We start from the raw sequence: 12,493 nt of genomic DNA, 5'->3' as shown, positions 1-12,493 counted from the left end.
AAGATTGTACAGAGATATTTCAGTTCAACAAAGCCATTCAGATTTGTGTTGTAGACCACGTGCATAAAGAAAATTAAATCTTTTCCAGGAAACATAAAGTTAGGCTTGAATTGTTTCTGACAAGTTACATACACACTTTTTTTTGTTTTTGTTTTTTATTTCTTTTTTCTTTTTTTATTAGATATTTTCTTTATTTGCATTTCAAATATTACCCCCTTTCCTGGTTTCCCCTCTGAAAATTCCCTAAACCCTCTCCCCTCCCCCTGTTCCCCAACCCACCCACTCCCATTCCTGATCCTGGAATTCCCCTATACTGGGGCATCTCCCATTGATGACTGACTAGGCCATCCTCTGGCACAAATATAGCTAGAGCCACAAGTTCCACCATGTGTTTTCTTTGATTGGTGGTATAGTTCTAAGGAGCTCTAGGGGTACTGGTTAGTTCATATTGATGTTCCTTCTATGGGGCTTCAGCTCCCTGGGTATTTCTCTGGCTCCTTCATTGGGGACCTTGTGCTCCGTCCAATGGATGACAGTGAGCATCCACTTCTGTATTTGCCAGGCACTGGCAGAGCTATATCAGACTCCAGTCAGCAAGCTCTTGTTGGCATCTGCCTAGTGTCTGGGTTTGGTGGTGGTTTATGGGATGGATCCCCAGGTGGGGCAGTCTCTGGATGGTCTTTCCTTCAGACTCTGCTCTGAACTTCGTCTCTATAACTCCATCCATAGATATTTTGTCCCCCATTCTAAGAAGGAAGGAAGTATCCACACTTTGGTCTTCCTTCTTCTTGAGTTTCATGTGTTTTACAAATTTTATCTTGGGTATTCTAAATTTCTGGGCTAATATCCCCTTATCAGTGAGTGCATATCATGTGTGTTCTTTTGTGATTGGGTTACCTCACTCAGGATAATATTCTCCAGATCCATCCATTTGCCTAAGAATTTCATAAATTCATTGTTTTTAATAGCTGAGTAGAACTCCATTGTGTAAATGTACCACATTTTCTGTATCCATTCTTCTGTTGAGGGACATTTGGGTTCTTTCCAGCTTCTGGCTATTATAAATAAGGCTGCTATGAACATAGTGGAGCAGTTACATACACACTTAACTTAGTGAAGCCTGAGATGCCTACCCTCTCCAGAATACCACAATGTTAACCATTACTTCGGAGCTGATTGTACATAATTCTACACTTTTCAGGAAACAAATGGGATATGATCTACAGTGGCACTACCAGGGAACATCTTTGTGACCGGCTGACTCCAGGCTGCTATTACCGCTTACGGGTTTACTGCATTAGTGACGGAGGGCAGAGTGCGGTAATGCTTATATGTACATGTTTGTTCGTTAATTTGGACCACATGGAGCAGGATCAGCATTTCCTGCCCTCATTGGTGAAATGTGTGGACAAATCTGCAAGAGTAGTTTTTTTGTAACCTGGGTGACTATTGTTACACTTACCAGAATATTCTAACAGGTTATTTTACTCACAGTCTATATTTAGGTAAATCCTAGGATGATATTTGATATTTATATTTAGCAGAAATTGAAATAGTTAGAAACTGATTTGCTGCTTTGAAATTTTGTCTCTGGAGAAACCATAAATTATTCAAACACAGATACGACATTTTAGTATTTCAGAAAAAGTAACTATTATTTTATGATTATTAAGAGAATCAGTAGCTGGGTATTTAATCCCAGCACTTGGGAGGCAGAGGCTGATGGATCCCTGAGTTCAAGGCCAGCCTGGTATACAGAGCAAATTCCAGGACAGCCAGGGCTAAGAAGCCCTGCCTCAAGAGAGAGAGGGAGAGGGGAAAGAGAAGGAGAGAGGGAGGGGAGAGAAAAAAAAAAAGAAAGGGGGACTCAGTAAGTCAGTGACCAGTAACTTCATCAGTTACATTGATCGTATCCCAATTCTAAGAACAGCTTTAGAGCCTGGCTCAATATTGAGTTCATTTAACATCTTCAGTTACACTTACTCAGTCCCAACATTTTCATGGGTCAGTAATTCAGTGAGGGTGTCTTCATCAGGCTTCCCGACTGCCTGTTTGGGCTGCTTACAGTCCTCCCACTGTTTGCGCTCTTGAGGGATTCTACTTTGAGTCTGCTTGAGAACAAACAAGAGCATGAGAGAACTGGCAGAGACTGCCCTTTTCCTCATCTTTAAGTCATTTCAAACCACAGAAATATTTTGTGTTCTCCATTCCCTGCCAAGATGCTTGCTTCAGTCCCTGTCTCTACATTTCCTACTTGTGAGTTTTGGGGGAGCATCCTAAAGCATGCCAGGAGCTGTGGCCCAGGCACAGACCACAAGCAGCCCCAGTCTCCGAGCTCAATGCAGCAGGATGAGGCAGACCCCTCCCCCAGTTTTGGACAGCATATGGAGCCCCTTTCCTTGCTCATGTCTTCCCATTCTTCACTCCTGGGCTGGAATCGTGCTCTAGGCTCCTGATGTATTTTTAATGAATTTAACCAAGAATCACTTATTAGAACATTCATAATAATATTTTTCTAGTGGAAGTTTACATAATGAAAACACTCTCGTTAAAAATGGCTTTTAAACTTCTTTTTAGGCCTGCAAGTATTGTGAAACTGAGTGTGTCCTGCCCAGCAGGCTTGTGGTACAGTGCTCTCTGGTATTCCTTGAGAAGCTCCCTGGTAGTAAAGGCATAACTTGGTGTTAGAACAGTCTTCGTCTGTAGAAGACTCCTTCCTGAATTCCAGAGCCACCTGGAGCAAAAGAGAGTCTCCCCACATTTAAGAACAACAAACATAGCGTCTAAAATTCTTTTCTAGTATGTCAGTGAAGCATTCTTACATAGATTGCCTGTCTGAAAAAATGTTGAACAAGTGGTTTGTGTTTAAAAAAGAACTAAATATTAATTGTGAACCTTAATATACAACTAGGCCAGGTAATCTTTCAAGTAAAAATCAAGGCTGAGGCTGATAGCTTTTCATGGTGAGATACTTGCTTAGCATTTGTAAGGCCCTGGTTTAAACTCTTGTCATATAAGAAAATACATGACTTTAAATATAGGAATCAAAGCAATACTAAATAAAGGTGTCTTACTAGAGAAACTGACTGGCTGTAGAATTGATATTAGAGGAATAAGATAGATAAATTAACATTTAGGTTAAAAGATGGTTTAAAAAAGAAAGCCAAAAAAATTTTTTAAAAACCTAACAACACCAGCAAAAACCAATCCTATGAGTCTTAACTTCCAAAAACAATGCAGTAGAAAACATCTGTGCTGTTGGAACAACTAGAAGGTTGTGGGTCCCTGTGGACAGGATTTGTTTAGTTGCCTATTATCTTGGATACTTTGTTTTGTTTCATTATAGAAAGGACATAATTCCTTTTCCTACTTGTTTTTTAAATAGTAGTTATAGTAATGTCCTTTTGTCTATAAAAATATGTTGTAATGATTTAATAAGGCTTGATTCTATTCAGTACGTTATTTCTTTGGGTAGTAAAGTATGATTTCACACTGTTAATACAATTTTATGTTGTGTTAAAATTCTTTATCAAAGCAATCCAGTTGTTTGATTTTGCTTTGTTTCTGCAGGTCTCTGAATCTTTACTAGTACAGACTCCAGCTGTGCCTCCTGGCCCATGCCTCCCTCCCAGGTTACAGGGTAGACCCAAAGCAAAAGAAATACAGTTACGATGGGGTAATTTCCATTTTGGTACTGAATTATGATTAAGTTAGAACCAAAGTATTTCTCCTGTTTAAACTCCTAAATATGTCCCTGCTTAGGACCTCCTCAGGTTGATGGTGGATCACCCATTTCCTGTTATGCAGTAGAAATGACTCCTGCAGATAAAGATGAGCCCAGAGACGTTTACCAAGGTTCTGAAGTGGAGTGTACAGTGGGCAGCCTTCTTCCTGGAAAGACGTACAGCTTCAGACTTCGTGCAGCAAACAGAATAGGGGTGAGGCAACTGCCTACTGAGTCATCACTTGAGCATGTATTGTCAAACCTACTATCAAGCCATTTTGCTTTAATAAGCTTCTAGTGACAAATAAGGAACAGCGTGCCCTATAACTCGTCTTTCTGTCTTTGTACTTTGAGACCTTAGAGTTTGTGTCACTTGGAAAGAGTTATGGCTTCTTTTACAGATGTTTAAATGCCTGTTTTCATGGTCACGAAACTGGTTTTATGCAGCATTTACTCCTCATTGCAAACCAGATATGATTCATGCTTTGCTTCATGAGCAAATGCTGATATTTAAGCATTTATGGTTTATATGAGTTATTTAACTGTGTATCTACATACATATACATACTGAGAGAGAGAGAGATGCATAAAATGCATTAAGAGCTGATAGCCCACTTTGCAACTAGTGATGCTAGGGCTAGAAGAGAGTGCTTCCACACAGTTGCTGATGCTCTAACTCTCCGCTAAGGCAGATGCCCTAAGACAAAGCAGTTGCTTATTTGTATGGCACATAAAAAAACAAAAAAACCCAAAACTATTCTGTAAGTAATTTTTTTCAAAATTTAAGATCACAGGTCTCTTTACCACAGTTTTAAAGACTTGAGTGAGCTGTGCTTTAATTCATGTTCTGTCTCCATCTGAACTATATTTTAATCTGTGAGTACACTTAAATATTGTGGATGGAATTGTGTAGTCTGCAGACAGTCCTTATTTAAGCTGTCAGTCTGTGTGCCCTTAGCAGCCTCACAAGGCTGCAGTTAACTGGTAGCATTTTCAATGTAATGTCTTCCTTTTTATTTACGCATTTTTGCTAGTTTGACAAAACAACTTTGAACATTTACTTCCCTTATTTCCACTAACTACCCATCTTTGACCCTGTACTATAAGATTGGTGCCACCTCTTTCCTGTGCTCATATTTGGTGCCCTCATTCCTCTTCACACCATTTCTTTCCTCTCACTTCCTTAATTTACTAGAGCCCTGCTCTTTTTACAAAAAGCATTTCATGAAGAGAATAAGGGAGTAGGAGAGGCAAAGTATATTAAATGAAACGTTAAAGTCTGCGTCTATTTCCATACTTGTTAAGTCTTTTACTTCTAATGCCTGTAGAATTATGAACAAATAATTTTGGAGGACTTAATTGCTTGTAAGACTTTAGATACAGGATTCTGTGCACTGAACATCTAAGGATGAAAAAGGAAAATATGTGTTCTGCTTGTTTTTCTAGTTTGGACCATTTTCAGAAAAATACGATATCACTACAGCTCCTGGGCCACCAGACCAATGCAGACCCCCTCAAGTGACATGCAGATCTGCAACTTGTGCACAAGTGAATTGGGAGGTACTGCACTTTCCACTAACTTACATAGTTTCCCAAAGTGATCAGAGTAGTGCATATAAAAGAATAAAGGTAATCTTCCCTTTTGCTCCTTCAGATATGTGAAAACTGAGTCCTAGATAAATTCACAAGGCAGAAATGAGTGAAGTGCTGGAGTAAGATAGATTTGCCTCTTAAGTATTCAGACTCTGGTTCGTGTCACTTGGTGTTTTTATCAAAGGTTTTCTTTCTTTACTGAGATATTTTAGCCACTGGTGAACTTTGAACAAACAGTCATAAGATTTGGTATAATATTTCTTTTTCTCAAATTCATTATCATCAGTGTTGTATGTTGTAACTGGTCACTGATTTTTCATTTCCTTTGAAACGTGGAATATCCGTGTAAGTTAACATCCTGCCCTCAGATTATTCTGAAGTGTCTTTACTAGGATACTCTGACTCTTGGGCATATTTTTCTTCTGCTGCAAGGCACTTATGGTTTTCAGGTAGTTTTAATGAATAAAAATTATACACTATTGGTTATGTTGAAATGTTTTAAATAAATTCAAATAACCTCATTTTTAACATGTTAGAGGAAGGAATGATTTTTGCCGCAGAGCTATTTAATTACTGTCAAGAATTAAAGAATACTGTATCCTTTTCATAAAGATTCCTTTGAGTAATGGGACTGACGTCACTGAGTACCGGCTGGAATGGGGAGGAGTTGAAGGAAGTATGCAGATGTGTTACTGTGGGCCTGGCCTCAGTTGTGAATTAAAAGGACTTTCACCAGCTACTACCTATTACTGCAGAGTCCAGGTAGGTGACTGTGCCTGGGCACACACTGTCCAGAATCTTCTGTTTAGAGGTCACTGCCACAATTGTGTCTTTGTTAACTTACTTTATTCATTTGTAGGCTATGAGTGTTGTAGGTGCAGGTCCTTTCAGTGAAGTTGTTGCCTGTGTGACTCCACCGTCAGTTCCTGCCATTGTGACTTGTCTTCAAGAAATAAGTGATGATGATATAGAATACCCCCATTACTCACCCTCTACCTGCCTTGCAATTAGCTGGAAAGAGCCTTATGACCATGGCTCAGAAATCCTTGCCTACAGCATAGACCTCGGAGATAAGCAGCCTTTGACAGTGGGAAAGATGACAAGCTATATCATAGACAGTTTGCAACCAGATACAACATACAGGTATACCTCAAAATCTCTGTTTATGTTTGCCTAAACCAGAAAAATAGAATACATAAAATTGCCATAAACCAAACTTGTTTTTTGTATGTGTCATTTAGAATACGAATTCAAGCCTTGAATAGCCTTGGAGCTGGGCCTTTCAGCCATACAATTAAATTAAAAACTAAGCCCCTTCCCCCTGATCCACCTCGGCTGGAATGTGTTGCCTTTAACCACCAGAACCTTAAGCTTAAGTGGGGAGAAGGAACTCCAAAGACGTTGTCCACAGATGCTGTTCAGTACCACCTTCAGATGGAAGATAGGAATGGAAGGTAGGTTTTCTACTTCCTTTTTCATGTGTATAATTTGGGGGTTAATGTATATAAATGTTATAATTTGCCAGAGCAGAATGAAGACTACTATAAAGGGCCACTAGGTGGCTCAGGGGGAAGAGACACCTGCTGCCAAGGCTCCCAACCTGAGTACACTCCATGAAAACTGCTTAATGAAAGGATAGGACCAATTCCTGCCAGTTGTTTGACCTCACACACTTCACTGCATGTGTATCACAAACAACACACAAAAAAAATATATTTTTCAAGATTTCAGAAGACTCCCTATGGCTTTCCTGCTGTAATTCCAGTGATGCTCAGGGAAATTAAGTAGGCTGCTCTTGAACTCTGCCCCATGAGCTCTGACCTTGGCTGTGAAGTGACTGTGCTGTTGATTTTCAGCTTGACACAATTTATAGAAAGTGATTGTGTGTGATTTGTTCAGGGTTTCTGTGGGCCCAGAAAGTGTAGTTATGACTCTCACTCCCGTCACAAGGGCACTCCGAACCAACAACAGTGTAGTCCCTCCCTCACCAGCAAGGCCTGGTTGGACTGTGATTGATTGTCCAGTGTTGTTACCCCACTGCCTGTCATCCAAGGGCTGATATGTGCCTCTTTCATGGTCCTCTACACATACTCTCTGGCTTCCTGCATAGCACATGCCCTATAGTAAATCTGTGTTTCAGTTAGAGTATGTTATTCAGATTATTTTTAACACTATTTAAATACCAATTTAGGACTGTTTATTTACTCTGTATATACCACATAAACATTGCCTTGTGCCTTCTATAGCTGGTAATGTTGTAATATTTTAAGATTATAAATTATACTGTTGTACTTTTTACATAATTAGAAGTTTGCCCAACTTAAGCATTTAAAATACTAAGGACAGTTTTCCCAAGGTTTACATTGGTTTTAATCACTTTAGGAACATTTTAATGGCCATATTATGGTTTCTTAATGTCTGTGCATTTATTTATGGCATTATTATTATGTATATTTTTCCCCCAGAAGGTTCTTTGTCAATTGTGTGGTATAACCACATATTTTTATTATGAACTGTTCTGGGTGAATTGTTTAAATTCTTCTCACTCTTGTTAGATCATTTGCTCTTGGAGTGAGGAGCAAGAAGGCTTGCTAGAAACAGTTCTAACTCAGTGCTTGGCTAAAGGTGCAGGATTTAAAGAATCATTCATTTTTAGCATATACTACAAGCACTGGGTGAATTGATTTTTAAAAGTTTGCTCCAGCTTATAGCTTTTGCATTTGGGATAGTTCAGAAAGGTTTATCAGAAAGCATTCTAGTTAGTGGGCAGAAGATAAAGCTTCTGATAAACATAAAATATAATATTGCAAACATTTCATTTATATTCATTTAGCATCTGAGGAATTGCTGAGGTATGAATATGACTAGGAAAAATGGAAATTTAAGCTCTTTAATGATCTATAAATTAACATATAAGTTTAATAAATTATGCCAGCTTAATAGCTTAGATTTATTTGTCCTTTTTTAAAAGATTTTAAAAAATTTTTATTTTCTGTTGAATGTGTGTGTGCAATACATGCGTGCCTAGTAGCCTCGGAGGTGAGCAATGACGGTTGATGCCCTGGAACTGGAGTTACACTCGCTTATGAGGCACCAGATCCGTGTTGAGGACCAAGCTGGGATCCTCTGCAAGAGCAGCCAGGGCTCTTACCTACTGAGCCAGTTCCCCAGCTCCTCTTTGCTCCTTTTTGTTTCTATGGAGATTCATATTGTCATCTGGTGGCATCAGAGGATGACTTTCTCACCTTCAGCAGTTTTCATCTGTGCTTGTTTCCCACCTCCCTTCCTTTCTTTTTTAAAGAAAACGTACTTCAGAGGATCAGAAGCCAGGCTTATCCAGCTACTGCTTATTGCAGGTCTATTTGCTTCAGGTCATCAACTGTCTCCTATTCCTAACTATAATATATTTCCAGGTTATTAGCATTGTCTGACCATTCATTAGTCATTCCTTGGTTTCCAACTTTTTTTAAACTACCCATTAAAAATACTGAGAAACATCCTATTTATAAGTAATATATTAAGGAAAATATGTATAATTATAAGCATCTACCTAATATTTTATATGTACAATTTATTTGAAATTTTATAGTCTCACATAGTACTATCTAAATCTCTTAAGAAAAGTCACTAAACTAGCTAGAATTATGCCCATGAATTAAGAATCCCCTTTCGTTTTCAGATAAAAACAAGAGAAATTGAAGTATAGGTCATCTCTTAGCTCAAGTTCCTGCTGTAGATTAAGACTTGGTTAGAAGTAACTCATAAAAGAGTGCCTTTATGGTGTTCTGATGCCTTTAAAAGGCAGCAGGAAGAGTCAGCACTGTACCAGATGGTTGAACATTGGATTAGTGATAATTGTTATGTTTCAGGTTAGATTGGGAGAGTACATCTGTGATTCTTATTATCTGATGGAAAGCGTAATTGTCAGTTACTCTGAGCTTTCAGGCTTTGAAGCCACGTGGTCCTCAGTAACCTCAAGCCCGATTACACACTTGTAGAGGGTTGGAAAGCATTTTTCTCTGCTGTTGTAAAGTTGATTATTCCCATTTCAGGTTTGTCTCCCTGTACAGAGGGCCTTGTCATACATATAAAGTACAAAGGCTCAGTGAGTCCACGTCCTACAAGTTCTGCATTCAAGCTTGTAATGAAGCTGGGGAAGGTCCTCTCTCCCAAGAGTATGTTTTCACCACTCCAAAATCTCTTCCAGCTGCCTTGAAAGGTAATTTATAACCTCCTGCAGTTATTTTCTTTAATGAAGTGTTTTATTTTGATTAAAATTTAGCACCCAATGTGTCTCCATCAGTTAGATAAGAGCACATGCTCAGGGCTCCACTCAGCCATCAAAGCTGTCTCCTGTGTTGCACTAATACTCAGAAAGTCCCTGCTCCCTTTAATGATCTGACAGCAAATGCTAAATCAAATAAGTAAATTGTGTTCTTAGTCGGGTGACTTGCTATTTCTTCTATTGTTACTTAAAGACTAAATATCACAAACTCTGGTCATTTAAATGTTTCAGATTTGGAGAGCTGGGTCTCCCCTAAGAAAGACAAATGTTTCTTTAGCTTGGCTTCACATACAAATGTGTCTTCATGTACATATACACACTATACGTATTTCTAATTCTAAAGTAGCTGTTATTTTTAAATGATTCTGGCAAGGATTGAAGTTTGTGTATCATCCAAAGAGTTGAAAATCCATTGCACTCTGAGAACTGGCAATAGAGACTGTTGGGACAGTGTTGTATCAGGCACTGAGAGTCATTTGTTAAGCAAACCCTGTCTGTAACTAGTCTGTATGATGTTGATGAGTTCTCCAAGTTAGTGTCTCATGACTTCATAAAGACTTTTGTTTCTTTAATGTCTTTACATGCCTGTGGCAAAAGTTCACTATTTAAGTTTATAAGCTGGCTTTGAGATTTGTTGATTTTTATTAATCTATATCTGTGTAATGTGCCAAATGAAATCAAATGGAGCTGATCTTACTTATGTTTCTTCCATCCAGCCCCCAAAATAGAGAAAATAAATGATCACATTTGTGAAATTACATGGGAATATTTACAGCCAATGAAGGGTGACCCAGTTATTTATAATCTTCAAGTTATGGTGGGAAAAGATTCAGAATTCAAGCAGGTATGTGTCAAGATACCATTTTATATGCACATATTTTTAGTCTTTCATTTTTATTTATTTTCTAATTGTTCCACATCCCACGCCTCTTCCCCACCACACCTGGTTTCCACATGGATACCCCACCCTCCACCCCACCCTCCCTCTAAACTCCCTGGGGCCTCCAGTCTCTTGAGGGTTAGGTGTATCATCTCTGAATGAACATAGACCTGGAAGTCCTCTACTGTATGTGCATGGGGGGCCTCATATTAGCTGGTACATGCTGTATGTTTGGCAACCCAGTGTTTGAAAGATCTTGGGAGTCCAGATTAATTAAGACTGCTGTTCCTCCTATAAGATCACCCTTCTCCTCAGCTTCTTTCAGCCTTCTGTAATTCAACAACAAGGGTCAGCTACTTCTGTCCATTGGTTGGGTGCAAATATCTTCATCTGGCTCTTTCTGCTGCTTGTTGGGTCTTTCGGTGGGCAGTCATGATAGATCCCTTTTTGTGAGCTCTCCATAACCTCAGTAATAATAGTGTCAGGCCTTGGGACCTCCCCTTGAGCTGGATCCCACTTTGGGCCTGTCACTCGACCTTCTTTTCCTCAGGCTCTTCTCCATTTTCATCCCTGTAATTCTTCAGACAGCAACAATTATGGGTCAGAGGTATGACTGTGGGGTGGCAACCCCATCCCTCACTTGATGTCCTGTCTTCCTGCTGGAGATGGGCCCTATAAGTTCCCTCTCCCTACTGTTGGGCATTTCATCAAAGGTCCATCCCTGTGAGTCCTGGGAGTCTCCTACCTCCCAGGTCTCTGGTGTACTGCGGGGGAGGGCTCCCCCCAACTTCCTATTTCCTGAAGTTACCTGTTTACATTCTTTCTGCAGGTCCTCAGCACTTCAGTCCTTTTCCCTCACCCAATACCAGGTCAGGTTCCCCCCCACATCCACTTTCCCTCTCAAGTCCCTCCGCCCCTCCCCACTTAGGATTGCTTTCTTCTCTCTCCCACTTGAGCACTTCAGCTTGTTGAGCCGTATGAATTCTGTGGACTGTATCTTGTGTATTCTGTATGATGTTTTGTTTTGTTTTGTTTTTTGGCTAATACCCACGTACTAGTGAATACATACCACACATGTCCTTTTGGGTCTGAGTTACCTCACTCGGGATATTTTCTAGATCCATCCATTTGTCCATAAAAGTCAGGATGTCCTCGGTCTTAATAGCTTAGTAGTATTCCATTGTGTAAATAAACCACATTTTCTGTATCCATTCTTCTGTTGTGGGACATCTAGGTTGTTTTCAGCTTCTGGCTATCATAAATAAGGCCACTATGAACATAGTGGAACACATGCCCCTGTGGCATGGTAGGCCATCTTTTGGGTATATTCCCAAGAGTGATATAGCTGGGTCTTCAGGTAGATCTATTTCCAATTTTCTGAGGAACCTCTAGATTGATTTTCAGAGTGGTTGTACCAGTTTACAGTCTCACCAGCAATGGTGGAGTGTTCCTCTTTCTCTACATCCTCTCCAACATGTGTTGTCATCTGAGGTTTGGATCTTAGCCATTCTGACTGGTGTAAGGTAGAATCTCAGAGTTGTTTTGATTTGCATTTCTCTGATCACTAAGGACTTTGAACATTTCTTTAGGTGCTTCTCAGCCATTCGAGATTCCTCAGTTGGAAATTCTTGGTTTAGTTCTATATCCCATTTTTTGATTGGGTTGTTTGGGTTTTTTGGTGATTAGCTTCTTGAGTTCTTTATATATTTTGGATATTAGCCCTCTATCGGATGTGGGTTAGTGAAGATTTTTCCCCAATCTGTAGGTTGTTGATTTGTCTTATTAACTATGTCCTTTGCCTTATAGAAGCTTTCCAGTTTTGTGAGGTCCCACTTATCAATTCTTGATCTTAGAGCATGAGCCATTGGAGTTCTGTTTAGGAAATTTCCCCATGCCAGTCAGTGAGTTCAAGGCTCTTTCCCACTTTCTCTTCTATTAGATTCAGTTTATCTGATTTTATGTTGAGGTTCTTAATACGCTTGGACTTGAGCTTTGTACAAGGTGACAAATA

The 12,493-nt window shown here is 39.5% G+C and overlaps 1 protein-coding gene across 7 annotated transcripts in view; it reads left to right on the top strand.

Annotated features, from left to right (window-relative positions):
* The window catches only part of Fndc3a (fibronectin type III domain containing 3A), a 172,754-nt gene that overhangs the window by 147,784 nt on the left and 12,477 nt on the right, over positions 1-12,493 (top strand). For all 7 annotated transcript variants that reach the window (XM_006519115.4, XM_030247858.1, XM_006519116.4 and 4 more), the window contains 9 exons: positions 1,202-1,320; positions 3,571-3,676; positions 3,763-3,938; positions 5,171-5,284; positions 5,930-6,079; positions 6,177-6,460; positions 6,559-6,771; positions 9,370-9,536; positions 10,319-10,446. In XM_006519115.4, the coding sequence (XP_006519178.2) occupies positions 1,202-1,320; positions 3,571-3,676; positions 3,763-3,938; positions 5,171-5,284; positions 5,930-6,079; positions 6,177-6,460; positions 6,559-6,771; positions 9,370-9,536; positions 10,319-10,446 (1,457 nt within the window). The remainder of the gene's footprint in view (positions 1-1,201; positions 1,321-3,570; positions 3,677-3,762; positions 3,939-5,170; positions 5,285-5,929; positions 6,080-6,176; positions 6,461-6,558; positions 6,772-9,369; positions 9,537-10,318; positions 10,447-12,493) is intronic.

Source organism: Mus musculus, chromosome 14 (genome assembly GCF_000001635.26).
Source record: "Mus musculus strain C57BL/6J chromosome 14, GRCm38.p6 C57BL/6J".
NCBI classification, from domain to species: domain Eukaryota; kingdom Metazoa; phylum Chordata; class Mammalia; order Rodentia; family Muridae; genus Mus; species Mus musculus.
This window is presented reverse-complemented; position numbering and strand designations above follow the sequence as displayed.